Raw genomic sequence first — 16150 nt, 5'->3', positions numbered from 1 at the left:
ATTTTAGATATTTTTGAATATTTTAGATTTAATTAATTATTGGGTATAAAAAAGGTAAAGTTGTATCGCGCGGTTCAAACCCAGGCAAGCACCGCTGGATTTTCATGTGCTTAATTTGTGTTTATAATTCATCTCGACGGTGAAATAAAACATCAACACGTGTATCCACCAACCCGCATTGGAGCAGCGTGGTGGAATATGCTCCAAACCTCAAAGGCACAGGAGGCCTTAGCCCAGCAGTGGTAAATTTATGCAGGATAAAATAGATATATATTTTTTAAAGAATAGAACTTTCCAGAAGTAGGTATCTACTCAAACTAAACATAAAAACAAAGGCACATTCGGAATATGAAAGTCTTTTAGTTATTTTTTTTCTTACGACTTTACTTAAAAACATTTAGTAGATGTTTAGTTAAGTACTTATTTATCTCTTTCTTCATCATTATCTTTACATTTAAACGAAGAAATACATAAAATTGTAAAAATTGAAGATAAAAAGTCTACTACACTGATGGTCATTGCATTAACTCTATTCCAGGTAGTAAGCTGGCCCAACGTGTATTGAGGTTTTAGATCGAAAACTTGATAATATTTTCCGAACGCAACCATAGACCATTCCCTTTCCGTTTCCGTAATTGATATTTAAATCAACATGCAACCATGACATTGACAAAAGCAGACCGCATAGTCGTAAAATATTTTGTAAACATTGCTTATTATTATTAAGTATTTTATTTTTATGTCGTTCGCTCTAATTCTGAAAGAACTAGCTTATTTATATTTGCTAATTTTGCGGCTGCGCAGTGCGCCGCACTAGCGCAGCAGCGGATAAACTCGCAATAACGAAAATAATAATGGGTGATCTTACAGGTAAATATTAGTCAATTTTATTACTACATATTAAATTTTGTTGCATATTTTTATTACTTAAGTATTATAAATTTCATAATTGATTCAGGAATGCAATAAATAATAATTAGCACAACAATTAAACTGCAACCTAATTAAAAACAAATTTCTAAATATTTGAAATTGAACACTCAGCTGCCCGCCCTGTATTCGTGCTGGTAAATAAAGATTATATCCCGTGCTATTTTTTTTAAACAATGCGTGTTTTTTTAGTCTCGAAATATTTCTTAAATTCTTTGTTAATTGCAAAGGCAATATTTATCTAAGTGAGTATGTGTAAAATTACTATGTTATTTATTTTGAGAAGGATTACAAGGATAAAGTATCCTTGTAATCAATTAAATTAATTTAGTAGCAATTTAATTAAATTAAGTTTGTCGTAATGATTTTTCCTATTCTCTTATCATAGACAATTGAATATAGACTGTGTTGATATGAGTTTTATAGAAATCTATGATTCTGAACTGAACACATTATATTCTAGACATCATTCTAGAATATAATGTGTTCTTACGATTGTTGTACGTTTGTTATGTCTAGACAGTTGCCAAACTTTCAAAAGTAAAAAGCAGCAAATACGACGATACGCCCCACTCTTTTTCCCATTCGCTTCAATGAAAGTGTACAATAAATTACTACGTACAGAGCAAGGATGTAGCGAATATGTTTAGGGATACGGATATATGAATTATATTTTACCGATTTAGTATACGGTTATATACGAAATTATTTCAGATTATCCGAATTGCCTTTATCTGTATTACTCTATTATTTGGTATTAGATATTATCATAGAAAAACCATATAGCCGTAAAAAACAATGAGTTGTGAGTAGATGAACTAAATTATAATAAACAATTTTAGTATTCGGTTACGGTTATGGATATATTTTTATTTCGGATATTATATGGTTTCGGTTACGGTGACAGAGCTCCATAACATCCCGCATACAGTGTAGTTAAGTGGACATACGCACACTGAATTAAATCACCAATATAATTAAAGGCTTGTACAAAATATATTTTGTTGTCTTGATGGCATCATGTTATAGAAAGCAAGTGGTCACCAACACCTATAGACAATGGCGCTGTACGAAATATTATCCATTTCTTACATAGCCAATGCGCCACCAACTTTGGGAAATAAGGTGTTATCCCTTGTCCCTGTAGTTAACCTAGCTTACTCATCCTTCAAACCGGAACACATCAATATTGAGTACTGCTGTTTGGCGATAGAATATCTGACTAGTGGGTTGGTACCCCGACAGGCTCGCACAAAACTCTACCACCAAGTTATAAATACATTTCTTTTCACTCCCAAACATAAAATAACTATGTTTTACAGATCTTTTCACATCACAAAGGCACCAGAATTTATTTTATAAAATAACAAATGGTGGTCTAACCTTCTACGTAAAAGGTTCGGAAAATGCTTCTATTGGGCTGGCTCGAACACCGAGGGCAAACGGTTGTATTTACTGGGTAAGATTTTATACTAGAAATCATAATACTTAGTTACCTTTTTATTTTATTTTTTTAACGTTTTACAATAGTTTCTTTTTCCGAATCCAAATTTAACTTTGTTTGTTATTAATAACGAAATGCGTAGGCTTCATGAAGGAAATTATTATTCTAGTTTATGACACACTCAATGTCATATTTTTTTTTAGGTTTCAGTTCTTTGACAATATGTTGGTGTATCTTACTTAAGCGTTTTCCTCTTTCAAAACAGTGATCATGTTTTAATAGAATCTTCACCGATTCATATTATGTAAATATTAATAAAAACAAAAAATAAGGAAGAAGCAAATATTACTTTTAGTTAGTGGTGCTAAAGGCATTACTCTCATGCAGCAAGTAATGATTTTATTAAAAGACATTTAAAACTATTTCATAATCGATTGTCTTATCGTTAGTAAAGTTAGCAATCTGGGCAATGCGGGTTATTAGTTGGAGAAGGAAGCTCCATAAAATCGAATAACTGCATGATAGCGTAACGAATGTAGTGTTTGCAATAATACATCACAAGAATAACTTACACCAATGACAGTGAAGTCGCGTTGGGAGATTGTTGCATAGAGCACAAGCTGCGATTAGTAAAGATATTCTTGACTAAACCTAAGAATGACGATCCACGATAGAGATGATACTCATGATGATTATGAGCTGACTGATATCGTATCAGCCAGCTCCTTTCAGTAAAATAACAGGCACACAACAACAAATAAGTCGTAAACAAAAATGAACCAGAGAGGTATATTAAAATTATAATCCTGAAATTTCGATTGCGATAATGACTAAAAATAAAAACATGCATCAAGATAATAGAGAGATACATCAAAGTCACGGAAAACACGGCCTTGGAGTTTAAATTACTATATAATTATTATGAAATCGATCAGAATGAGATGTGAACTTTTGGACGATGAAGATGGAATATGAAATCGATTGGAAATGACAATGAGACCCACACGATCCCCTAGGGATAGATAGATATATAGCGAAATATTGTTACTTATGATTTGTTACTGTATTATTCATAAGACTTATGACGATTATTTTGTTAATCAGAATAAGAATGAGTTGAATGTGAAGGTAAAATTTTGAAAAATTAATCACGTTTATAATTTAAGCATTATTCATCATATTATATTCACTTTTGAACTTTTATTATACATGGACATAATTTGTTTAAATTTTAATCCCTTTTGGTTATATTATAAAGTGTCATTCAAAATGTACGTAATTTAGATATCACTCGTGGATCTAGAGAGTGAAATTTGAATTACTCAGTAGTGAAACGGTATTGTGAGTGATAGTTCAATGGGGTGATATTTTCAAATTATTTTGTTAATTAAATTTATAAAGACAATTTATGAAGACCCATATTATGAAATACTTCCATTCCTCTTCACTATACTTAGTCCAAAAAGTTTATATATTAATTTGATGTGCCATTTGTCCATGATGTTTCCACTGCTTTATTAGAATTAGCTAACTGCCAATAAAAATAACACTAAATCTTTCAGGTTTTAATTGGATGTAAAAACAGCTGCTTCATAGTGAATAAAGAACTTCGTTACAAATACCGAGTGACACCATATATATTATCAAAATTAGAATTCCGAAAGTTCTGGATCTCATGGAATGATGGGTACGTCAAGTTAGGTCGAGGCGATGATGAGCATCCAATTTTTTCACTGAAAAACTCTGTGCAAGATTTACATTATGTAAAGTTTTCTGTGCTAGGCCATAATGTTTTATACTGGAAGGTTTTTTGTAAGTATATAATTATTTTTAAAGTTCAAGTTCAAGTGCAATCTATTTTATTCCTCGACGGGCAACTGAGTCATCTGATGATGAATCCTCACCACCTCCCATGGACGTCAGCACTAAGAAATATCAACCATTGCTTACGTCATCACGAATACTCCACCAACCTTGAGAACTAAGATGTTACGTCCCTTGTGTCTGCAATAACACTGACTCACTCACCCTTTTTTTAGGTAAATGACTGGGCAATTTATTTAATGTTCTAAAGTATTTCATACATTTCGCAGTTTACTTTATTACTATCCCTAAAATTACATAAGACCTGATACTTTTAATTTTATTTATATTAGTATATAAAGTCGAAGATTTCGTTCGAATACGCTAATGCTTAACGAAACGAACGTCTGTTGAAACATAACGTCTATCATCACGGTACATCCACAAATTCTAGAATTTGCCTCTAGGCGAAACCTTGATGTTGATGATAAGTATAATAAAAATAAGTTAAATGCTAAATTAATATAAATCAAAGCTCTAGCTGAATATAGACCAGTGGTATAAACAAAACAATAGTGCCGTATGTTATTTCATTTTATGTATATCTATATTCTGAAATTTCAGGGTTTATTTCATTAACAGAATTAATATATAATCTCGTATATCTCCTTGTACTCTATATACGTATTAATTACTGACAGGCTATCGGGCACAAAAACCACTCATACATAGCCTTCTGGCGTACTGTCAAATGATATAGAAAGAATTAAAGACATAAATATGATCCCATAGACAATGACTACTTTTCAAGTAGTTAGATATATTATTGCCTGTGAAGTGGTCACCGCAGCCTATAGACAATGGCGATTTAAGAAATATTAACCATTCCTTACACTGCCAATGCACCACCTACCTTGGGAAGTAAGATGTTATGTCTCTTGTGCCTGCAGTTACACTGGCTCACTCACCCTTCAAACCGGAATACAATAATACTGGGTACTGCTGTTTAGCGGTAGAATATCTAATGAGTGGATGGTACCTACCCAGACGGTGCTTTTCGCGTCATAATAATGTAATCTTGTCAAGGCCTTAATCTGCCAACTGGTACTCGATAACTTATTAACCCGTCCAAGAATTTCTTGATCCACAGCCTTATAAAGTTAAATAAACGAAACCAGTATAATTTAGTATAATAAACGCTTATTATACCGGATAATAATTCAAATATTTCATGTTCATGTAATTGTCAAACAAATTTTAGTGTTTTATTTATAATTTTAGTACCTCCTCAGTCACTAATTGCCTCTTTAAGGCTGCCTGCGTTAAAGAAAGTGCAAGGCGGAAAACCACGTTGGGTCCTAATGAATAAAGAATTGCCCGAAGATTCGGTTATTGGTGGGTATGAAAACGAAACATTATATATAATGAGAGCATTTCATGAAAACGATCTCACTCCTGGCAAATTTATGCCGTCAATGGGAAAGGGCTACGTAGCCTTGGGAGGAAGAATGCACGAGAAATGCATGTTTGAAGTAAGACCAGATTTTCAATTCTATTAATTGTCATATTTTCAAACATTTCTCAAAAATATTTATATTTTATCTTTACAGATTCTTTGTGGATATGATTGCGTTTGGATTCCAGTCATTAATGATAAAATACCAATACAAGCAATTGAAGCTGGTTATGCAGAATTGGGACATGAGACTATGTATATTGGTCGTGCTTTATGTGACGGATATCTTATTCCAGGGAAAATTAGACCATCGCACAGTGTTTGTTATATTCCGTACAATGGAATCGAAATAGCTAAAACAGTATATGAGATATTAATTTATCCCTTTAAAAAGAAAGAATGCGCAAACAGTTTTTATATATCAGAATTGCATGTAGTTTAAATTTTGATTAAAACGTCATTTCGCATATGGTATTTTATAATTACATGGAATTGTAAGGTATTCAAAAAATAACAATTATCTGATACTATTGTTGAACTGTAACATAATAATATTAATGTTGCCATTAAACTAAGAATTGAATTGAATAATTAATAATAATGTTGACTCTGAAACAATCAAATAAATGGATTTGAAAATGTAGGTCTTGCGTTTACTTAATAAATCACATCGTCAATGACCCTTTTATTAGTCTAGGAATATTTTCTGGTGTTTATCGCCCCCTATCTAGAATTTTATTATTCTTATGGCACAGTACCTCTCCAATAATATACGTTTTATTATAAATAGTAATGACAGGTAAGTGATGTAGCATAAAATCAATTTGTGCAATCCAATGTGCAAAATTATTAAAATTACAAATTAGTTTCCACCGCACGCAGTAAATATTCTTATTGGAAAAGAGGACTAACTTGAGCTGTTTATTAATATTAATGAAGACATTATTATTTATAAGCAATGTAAAGAGAGTAATGGTCATATTCTGAAGTAATTTATAAAGATTTTAAAAATAAAACGACATGAAAAATCATGATTTTCAACGTTATTTTAGTCCGTTGACGGCGCGATGCTGAGATTTCGCCTAAAAGGCCTTTGACTGATTTCTATAAGATGAGACCTAATAGGGACATCAGCCTGAGTTATCGGAGAGGAGTGTTCGGAAGAAATAGCATATCTGTGCAGTCTCGTCTGCAGTAAATCATTTTCAACAAATGCGTCCAAAGGAAATGAATTGAAACAAAGCTTTTTACGGCTCGTCAATTCTAGCTTCTTCGAGCGTAGGACTTGCCTTTCAAAACCCGGAAGGTACACATTTTCAAACTCCGGGCTACTACTGGGAATGTTTCCAAGGAAAGCCCCGATTACCTTATATGGGCCCGACCAGAGCTTAGAATTCGGCAGCTCGGGATCTTCGGTCTTATATTTAGTCACAAGACCAACAAGGCGGTCAAATTTAATAAAATTGTAATAAAATTCGGAATTTAATAAAAAAAAATTCGGCATGTTTGTAAAAATATTAAAGACTTTTAAAAAATGTGACGTACATTTTAGTACTAGGGAAAAACGTAATATCCTCAATTACTCAGGTTTAGTAATTCTTTGGGTGGTATGTTTTATGTATCACTAAGCTGTGTATCAAAGGGCTGAACTTTAAATAAACATACCTTCGTACACTGGAAGATGCTGATTTTAGGAACCCAGGCAACACTTGGGTGGCGCACAGGGTTTTATAATAGTTGTTACATACATTGCATTTAATATGTTTACATTTATTGTCCTACTTTTTATTCGTTGGAATAAAAAAGTTGACATTTGGAAAAACCAAAGAGTATATAATCACTACGTTATAGGAAAAGCATTAAATGATGTACGGAATGTTTTGTTACCATTTCTATAAATTTGACTATAATTTGAACCGAAATCTCAAAAATACTATAGCTAGCGAACCCATTGTAATAAGACAAAACCTCACCCACCGAGCCAACCAATTAGAAGTTAGTTGACGCAGCATGCGATGATCCGAAACAAATTACTAATTCGTTTTGTTTTAAGAAAATGTATATAAACTGCACACCTAGCAGACCTGAAATTTGAATTGTGCGATTAATTTAGCATTGTGAAAACCACACAAAAATGGTCAGTCAGTATATCGTCTATACCTTATCTTATACAGCGGTTTGACTTGCTTATGTTTGTTTCTTGGAGATATATTTCCTTTACTAACAAAAATATTGACTAAACAGGCTTCTAAACCGAAGGTACACCAAAGGCAGACTATTTGTAAAATTGAAAATATTGACGGTTGCGCTCTCCGTTTAAAATTTGTCAGTGGAAATAATTAATGTTAGATAAGCAATGAGAGAGCGATATCCAAAATAGATTGCAATTTTTCGATTTCTTCTAAGTCTGTACACCTCAATTTCAAAGGTCATCTTTTTGTTTTCAAGTTTTGGGGAATCGAATGGATGCAACTAAAAACATGAGCAAGTCTTACCGAAATTCGTATCAGCAGCTCTTTACGTACTTTTTTATAAATTTTAAGGTTATTTCAGATATCTACCTATTTACCAGACGGGCTAATATTTTTGGGAACACGTCGACGAAAACTGTATCAAACTTGTGTCTCAAATTGTGTATTTGTTAAACAAAGTCCCGAACTGGAACCGGCTAAACCGAGTCAAATGAAACCTTAAAACGACAAGTTTGAAGTTCACCGCTAAAAGTCACCATTTGTCATATCTACACACTGAGAACATTCCTAAAGCTGCCACAGTTCGGATACTTGGCGTTGATGTTTCGAGTCTCATTCAATTGCACGCTTAATTGGAAGGTAAAGCTAGATAGACATCTAAAAAGCATGGTTATATACTCTCACACCTGGACGTGAGCTCTCAAATACCACCTTCTTTCATTTGATCGTATTCAATGCAAAACCGCTCGAATAATCGACAATCAATAACTTTCCGACCTGCTTGATACTTTGGCTTTGCGTAAAGATGTTGGATCACTCTGCATCTTCTACCGCATTTTCCACGGGCCCCATTCATATTGGATTCGCCGTTATTTTTTTCTGACCTATACGACTAAGCAAACTTTCAAGAAAGGACTAGGGTCTTTTTACTTACCTTAAAAGCCGGCAACACACCTGCAAACGCTTTGGCGATGTAGATGGCTATGGGTGGTGTAGTCAATTTCCATCAGGTAAGCCTCTTGTCCGTTTGCCACCTATCTATATATTGCCTAAAAATATCTTTTGACAAGTCGTACCAGATAAGTGGCAACACTGCGCTTCTAGTTAAATAATAAATAATGTATAAAATAAACGAATGAATCATTTTCAAAATACCTACGTAATTTTATGTAAATATTTAATAATTACATTTAACATAACACGGTGATTTATTATTTATATAAAATTATAATAATATACAACAGTAATGGGCGATATATGTGGTAAGTTAAGGATTTTGTTTGTATTTAGAAAACTTCATGAAAGCACTTGCTATAAAATGTAGTAGTTGAGCAATAAACATTGCTTGTAACGATTGAATCACTTCCAAATTATTCAATATTGGTTGATGTATGTGGTAAATTCGTATCTTTTTTATATTTGGAAATATTAAAACATTTGTCTTTTATCACAGATTTTATAACATGGCCTAAACATCAAAATATATATTACAAAGTTACTAGCGAATCGTTGCTGTTCGGCATTAAAGGAGAAAGAAATGCCGCTATCGGTCTAGCAAGAGAACCCGGTAAATGTTCTTACTGGGTATGTATGTTCAATAAATAAATAAAATTAAATGTGTTGCGGCATGGATATCCAACTAGTTTATAATCACTAGTTTTCAAATTGATGTTGATAAAGTTAAAAATTATGCTTGAATGTGTAAAAATTTTGTAGTCTTATCTTGGTTTTTGATAATCATAATAATCTATAACATTTATAACCCAAGTTTTATTTGATATAATAGTACCAATTTTATGTGTAAAAATATTTAAAGATTTGACATACCTAGCCATATTTACAAAATATTGTTTACAAGCCACAAAAATCTATTTGTACACAAAATTATATTTTATAAGTACAATTTTATTTCAGATCCTGATTGGATATGACCAGCAGTGTTGGATCAAAACATACAATAGAAGAACCTGTTGCAGTGTACATACAAGAAACATTTTGTCTGCAGCTAAATACAAAACATTTTGGCTTTCTTGGAGGAATGGGAAAATAGCTTTTGGCAGAGTTAATAGTGTGATTCCAATACTTGAAAGAGAAACCGCTGTACCTAATTTACAATATGTCACATTTTCTGTCCTTGATGCAAATAACCCTCTATATTGGAAATGTCAATGTAAGTATAACTATTGATGATATAAATTGAACCAGAAGATTATAGTATAATAATGTATCAGTTTGTCATAAGCAATGTAACTACAACAGTGACAGTTATTTCTAAAATAACTTTGTTTAATTTAAAAATAATCTAATAATGGAAGGCTGGCAAATGAGCAAATCTCAGGTAGTAAGTGGTCACCAACATCCATAGACATGGCACTATAAGCCATATTAACAGCAAGGAATTAATAGCATTAAATGGCACTAGCTCATTTATTCTTCAAATAGAAATATAACAATACTAAGTACCGGTAGTTTCGCAGTAAAATATGTATGAATAAATTCACACATTCATCACAATAGCAACAACTAAATAAGGACAATAATATTAGCACTGCTTATACTTTATATATAGTGTATTTACAATGTATTTTGTCATTGTTAAAGCCAGCATAAAATTACTAATGATTTAAATATTTTTCATTGCTAATGCCCCACCAACCTTGGGAGCTAAGCTGTTATGTTCCTTGTGGCTGTAGATACATTGGCTCATTCAACGTTCATAATGGAACACATTAATGCTAATTATTGTACTATTAGTGGTACCCACCCAGACTAGCTTGCACACAGCCTTACTCTAGATAGTAACTCTTAATTGTTTAAAAACTACAAATATATTTTAAAGCGGCAAATTTTATTCTAAATAAAAAATACTAATAGTTTTAGTAAAATATTATGTATTAGTTATGTATGAAACATTCATATAAATCATTTCATAATGATGTAGTGGCACCACCAATTGCAAAACCACAGCTACTGAGGATGACAGGTGGGGAACCACACTGGGTCAAAGCCCACGACCAACTTCCAGATGATGCTATGATAGGTGGATATGAAACAGGAGTTTTATATATCATAAGGGCACTTCATATGGGATCATTGACACCTGGAAAATTTGTACCAGAACTCGGGTTGGGATTTGTGCCTTGGGGTGGTGGAATGCATGAAAAAAATGAATTTGAGGTAATTATTTCAATTAAGCAAATTTAATTTTTAAGTATATGAAATCTGCATCAAGTTCGTGAAATTATATTTGAAACTTGAGAAGAAGAGAATGTTATATAAACATTAGAAAGTGTCTCTCTTTCATTAAAGGCATCAAAATTGCAAGTTATTAAATACAAATGAATAAGTCTTACAGTAGTTGCATAAATTATGTGTTGACATCTGACTAAGCTGTATCATTTGATGTTATTATTTCATATAATTGATGATAAATTAACAGCCAGTGTCGAAAATATTTTAATCCATAATTATTTTTTGCTTTGTTCAAATAGGTGCTTTGTGGATACAATTGTACATGGATACGGACAATAAGAAACGAAATACCAGTAGGAGCTGTAGAAGGTGGATATTCAGAAGATGGACATGAAATTCTTTATGTTGGTCGAGCTCTATGTGACGGTCACCTTATCCCAGGAAAAGTGCAACCATCACACAATTGCTGTTACATTACCTATAATGAAAAAGAAATTGCTTATCAGGAATATGAAATACTAATTTTGCCGCACATTAACCCACAAAGTGCTCATGATTTCTACTTGTCTGGTTCTGGTGATGTTGATAATATAATTATTAATCCATATAGCAGTGATGGTGAAAGTGAAGATGAAGAAATATATTTAAGAGATGATGATGAATCTGATATGTATAATATATTCTAAGAGATTATTTTATAATCATATATGAAATATTTATTAAAAACAAGCTATTTGGAATATATATTTACAATTGTTATCAATTAAAGCTTAAGAAACAATGCTGTACATTTCGTTTTATTCTTTAAAATTTTACTAACCCTTTAAGCTACAATATAATTATTTGGTAAATTTTCTACAAGCTTTGTTTTGAATTGTTTATTCTGAAACAGAAATAGCAGTTCCGGAATTAGGATTAAACATTTCAAGGTTAGGAATTATCTCAGAATTGGAAATTGAGGAATTTCCTAAGGATTTATCTGTGCAAATAATTCAGCAGGAGATGGAATTTCTAGAACTGAAATCCAAATTAAAGTCACCACTGTGGGGGCTTTAGTCTAAAAGATTAAGGTCTGCTAAAGGATATCCAGAGGTAGGATTCTCATTAGGATTTGGATAGTTGTCGTTTGTATCGCCAGGAGTTTTGTGATGAATCGGATTTACTCGGAATCGAGAAAGAGCGACAACAGAATTGTATTTTCCTTTTCAATAAATTTTATTTCATAATCGTATTCTTCAAGCTTCAATCGCCAACGATGGAGTTTACTACTAGGATCTTTATGATTAGGTAGCGATTTGAAGGATCGATGGACAAAAATGATTTGAAATTTTCTTACGAATAAGTAAGGATGGAATGTTTTGTAACCGAATGGCACGACCAATAATTACTTCTCAGTTTTGTTGTATTTTTTTTTCACTTTTGTTTAAAGTGTTTAATGCATACAACTCATATTTGTCAGGTTGGACTTGGAGATTAAAATCTCGATATCTTCGTAAAACAGAGGCTAGATTGTCAATATGACATTTTGGTCATGAGAATAAATGATAATATCGTCGAGATAACCGAAACATAGTATGAAGGCCTGTTAGGGCAGTATCTATTCATTGAACGTTGAAAAGTGTTAAGAGGCGGTTTTTTACCCGAATGGTGTACGAGTAAATTCAAAATGTTCTTGGGGTACATTGAACGCTATTTTAGGTGCATCATCTTTACTCATTGGAATTTGAAACTAGTTTTTTTATATATTGATCAAATGTTGTACTATAAAAGATTACCAGTAAGTGATTATACTAGGTTATTGAAACGATAACTAGAGAGTAATTCTTTACTTATAAGATAGTATCACATTTTTTACTTAAATACATGGTTGTATAGCTTTCATAGGATTCATTTGACATTTAATAATGCCTGTAATTCCACGTTCATTTTTGTCACCATTTACTAGTATTTCATATGTCTGTCTTTCAACTTCAGAACCTTTGTATGGAAGATAGCAAGTTTTATACAGCATGTGCACCTTGCCGACAACAAGATCTGTATCGATCATTGCTCTACCTATATACAGATGTTCACCGTTAACTTCAGAGTTTCCGGCTATAAAAACGGTTTCCGGTACATAATGTTCTTTACATTTCATCCATATTGCATTATAGCCACAAAGAATCTGTAATATATAAATAAGGGTAAATGCATTTATTCATACTTTCTTTAACTAATCCATAAATATAATAATAAATAGTGCCATTACTACCAATCATGAAAAAAATAATCAAAGAATAAAGCAGTTTTCTTTTGCTATACTCGTTGATACTCCCCGGACCTTGCTCCAACCATTACCATTTTTTCCGGAATTTGGACAACTTCTTACAAGAAAAATTCAACTCTGATGAGGCAGTCCAGACCGTCTTCAAAGAGTTTATTGATTCTTGCCCCCATTGTTTTTTTTGTAAAGGGATCAATGAACTATGAGATGTGATGGCAAAAGTCTATGCACTTTTGCCATATATATAACAACGGTGCATACTTTGATGACTAATTAAACATATTTTACAAAAAAAAATTACTTTATATTCCTCCCATGCAAAACACCAATTTCATAAGTAGGGACCTAATAGATTTATAAGAGATTTTTATTAAGATTTGTACAGTACCAATGATTGATTGATTTTTAGAAAGATAGTAAAAGACATAAAAGTACAATTGCAATCTTTTGAAATGTTCTTTGTTTCTCAAATAACACTGGAACTCTCTTGAAAATTTTAAGTCTCTCGCAATATAAACATGGTTCAAAATCAATGACTCAAATACCAACATACCTCAAAGTCAAGTTTTTTATATTCTTGAAACCCCCAAGGAATATAAGCGCATTGATGTGATGGTATGTACTTGCCAGGACATAAAGACCCATTATGTTTTGCCCGAGCTATATATATAGGTTCATTTTCGTATCCACCAATCAAAGCATCAGATGGTAGTTTGTTGTTGCAAATTTTTGCCCAATGTAGTTTTCCACCATCAATATGTTTATATTGCAAGGGTTTAATTGCAATTGGAGGAGCTAAAACATAATATACTTTATTAAATATTACAGTATACTCTATTAATTATATTGAATTTCAGTTTCAACTAAAATATACATATTTTTTTTTTTAATCTATGTATCTAAGTTAATTTTGTAGCCTCATCCTAAAAGGGCCCAATAATCATAACTCCTTTTTTTAATGTTCAGAAAAGAAACAATTAACATCTTTAATTATTTTTAGGTCTAGATAGACTGTCAAAATTGAGAATGCATCGAAAAAATAGTGGGCAACAGTAGGCCACTAAATGTCTACACACACTAGTAAAGTAGTATGATATTTACCAAGATAATAAACATGGCTTGTTTGTTTTATTTCTTTGTAGTGTGACACTCTAGATATATGAATAATTAAATGAACAAATTTTGGATGCTTTTTATAACATAATAATTCCCATTTATATAATATCATTGGGCTTAGTTAACCTTACGCCATTTTAGCACAAATATGTATTAATTAATTTTTAAATTACATTACTTTACATGTTTGACAAAAAATAATTTTGCCCCTTTTAGAACCAGGCCACAGAATGAAATATTTTATTTGTTATTTATATTGAAAAATGCAAATTTTTATTCCTTTAGGTTAGTAAAAATTTGAACATAAAATTTACATTTTATAACCCAATCTATGCTCGTTGATACTTCTAGTTTTATAAATCCAATATTCTTTGCTTTTGAATTTCCTAGATGTACTAAAAAAGGTGGTTCACATTTAAAACCCATACATAGTTCATTATTATACCAGGACAACCAAAATTCTTGACTTTTTAATGGAATGAAAAACTTGGATGTTCGAATATTAATGCCTTTCTCTATTTCTGATATTTTTAAATTTATTGTACCAGATACATAATTAAAATGAATCTGAAATGTAATTAAAAAACACAATATATTCGATTTAATCTATATTTTATTGATCCACTAAAATCAACATATTTTTTAATTATTGTATTGCACAATATTTTATTAATATTGCACATAATCAATTTCAAGATATAATAAAATAAAGTTTAGATTATCGCACCGAGTATACTTCATTGTGTGGACACTCTTTAGAAATAAGAACTATAAGAGATTCTGCATCTGCATCATTCAATCTCTTAATCATCTGAAATTGAATTGCACCACTGTTAGCTCTGTGTAATTGATAAGGCTTTTGTAATTTCCCTGGCACTGTAATTGTGAAGAAAAAATAGATTATTTAATTTCGTATATCCATTTTAAACAACCAAAATGCAATGTAAAAGTAGTTATGTTTATATAACTTACAAATTTGTGTTCCCATTTTATAGGTAGGATAACTTTCTTTTTTAAACATGGATCTATGGATCTAATATGAAAATAAATTTACAATAAAACTGGTAAGTAGTGAAACTTAATAAAACGTCATTATAAATAATAATTTAACAATATTAAGGTGAAAACCACAACTAAGTACTATCTATATTGCGACATAATAATATTATTGACAATTGACAATTGATATTCGACATTGACAGAGGAGCCAGGGCGTAGTTGTAGGTTAAGGGCTACCAGTTAAAAAAAAACCTACTTTTAGGGTAAACAATTATTGTCGGCTAAAATATTTTGAATTGACATTTTTGAATGAACATGTTCTACCGGAACCGATTGCGATACACGGTACGTTCCTCGAAGTTGTTCAAAAATATGTCTACCACGGGCAGACATTGCGGTTAGGTAGAAACAACTTTGAAGACGAGTTGAATAGAAGAATTCAGCTAGGTTGGGTAGCATTTGGGAAGTAACGACAAATCTTCACATCGTCGATCCCACAGTGCCTTAAGACGAATGTCTTCAAATCAAATCAAATCAAATCAAAAATCTTTATTCAATATAGAAGTGTTTACACTTGCTTATTGATTGTCAAAAATCTACCACCGGTTCGGAATTTAGCACCTCGGACCTGAGAAGAACCGGCGAAAGAAACTCAGCGGGATATTTTCAAATACTTCAATCAGTGCGTCCTACCCGTCATGACATACGGAGCCGAAACGTGGACACTCACGACAAAGCAGGTCCACCGGGTTAAA

General features: G+C 31.9%; 2 protein-coding genes across 2 annotated transcripts; one reads left to right on the top strand and one right to left on the bottom strand.

Annotated features, from left to right (window-relative positions):
• Positions 1 to 705: 705 nt before the first annotated feature.
• Positions 706 to 11798, top strand: LOC113401055 (uncharacterized). The gene is made up of 9 exons (XM_064216196.1): positions 706 to 870; positions 2253 to 2389; positions 3937 to 4186; positions 5459 to 5709; positions 5788 to 6073; positions 9279 to 9409; positions 9740 to 9995; positions 10767 to 11002; positions 11317 to 11798. Exons 1-9 carry the CDS (start codon positions 855 to 857, stop codon positions 11701 to 11703), a joined length of 1950 nt encoding a protein of 649 aa, XP_064072266.1. The 5' UTR covers positions 706 to 854; the 3' UTR covers positions 11704 to 11798.
• A 1030-nt stretch (positions 11799 to 12828) lies between these two features.
• LOC113401080 (uncharacterized) lies at positions 12829 to 15580 on the bottom strand. Its single transcript, XM_026640810.2, has 5 exons — positions 15369 to 15580; positions 15124 to 15272; positions 14711 to 14963; positions 13834 to 14075; positions 12829 to 13181 (listed from the first exon to the last, which is right to left on the bottom strand). The coding sequence occupies exons 1-5, from the start codon at positions 15415 to 15417 to the stop codon at positions 12873 to 12875; spliced, it is 1002 nt and encodes a 333-aa protein (XP_026496595.1). The 5' UTR covers positions 15418 to 15580; the 3' UTR covers positions 12829 to 12872.
• Positions 15581 to 16150: the final 570 nt, after the last annotated feature.

Source organism: Vanessa tameamea, chromosome 2, assembly GCF_037043105.1.
Source record: "Vanessa tameamea isolate UH-Manoa-2023 chromosome 2, ilVanTame1 primary haplotype, whole genome shotgun sequence".
Taxonomy (NCBI): domain Eukaryota; kingdom Metazoa; phylum Arthropoda; class Insecta; order Lepidoptera; family Nymphalidae; genus Vanessa; species Vanessa tameamea.
The sequence above is the reverse complement of the archived record's forward strand: the minus strand, read 5'-3'. Positions and strand labels throughout refer to the sequence as shown.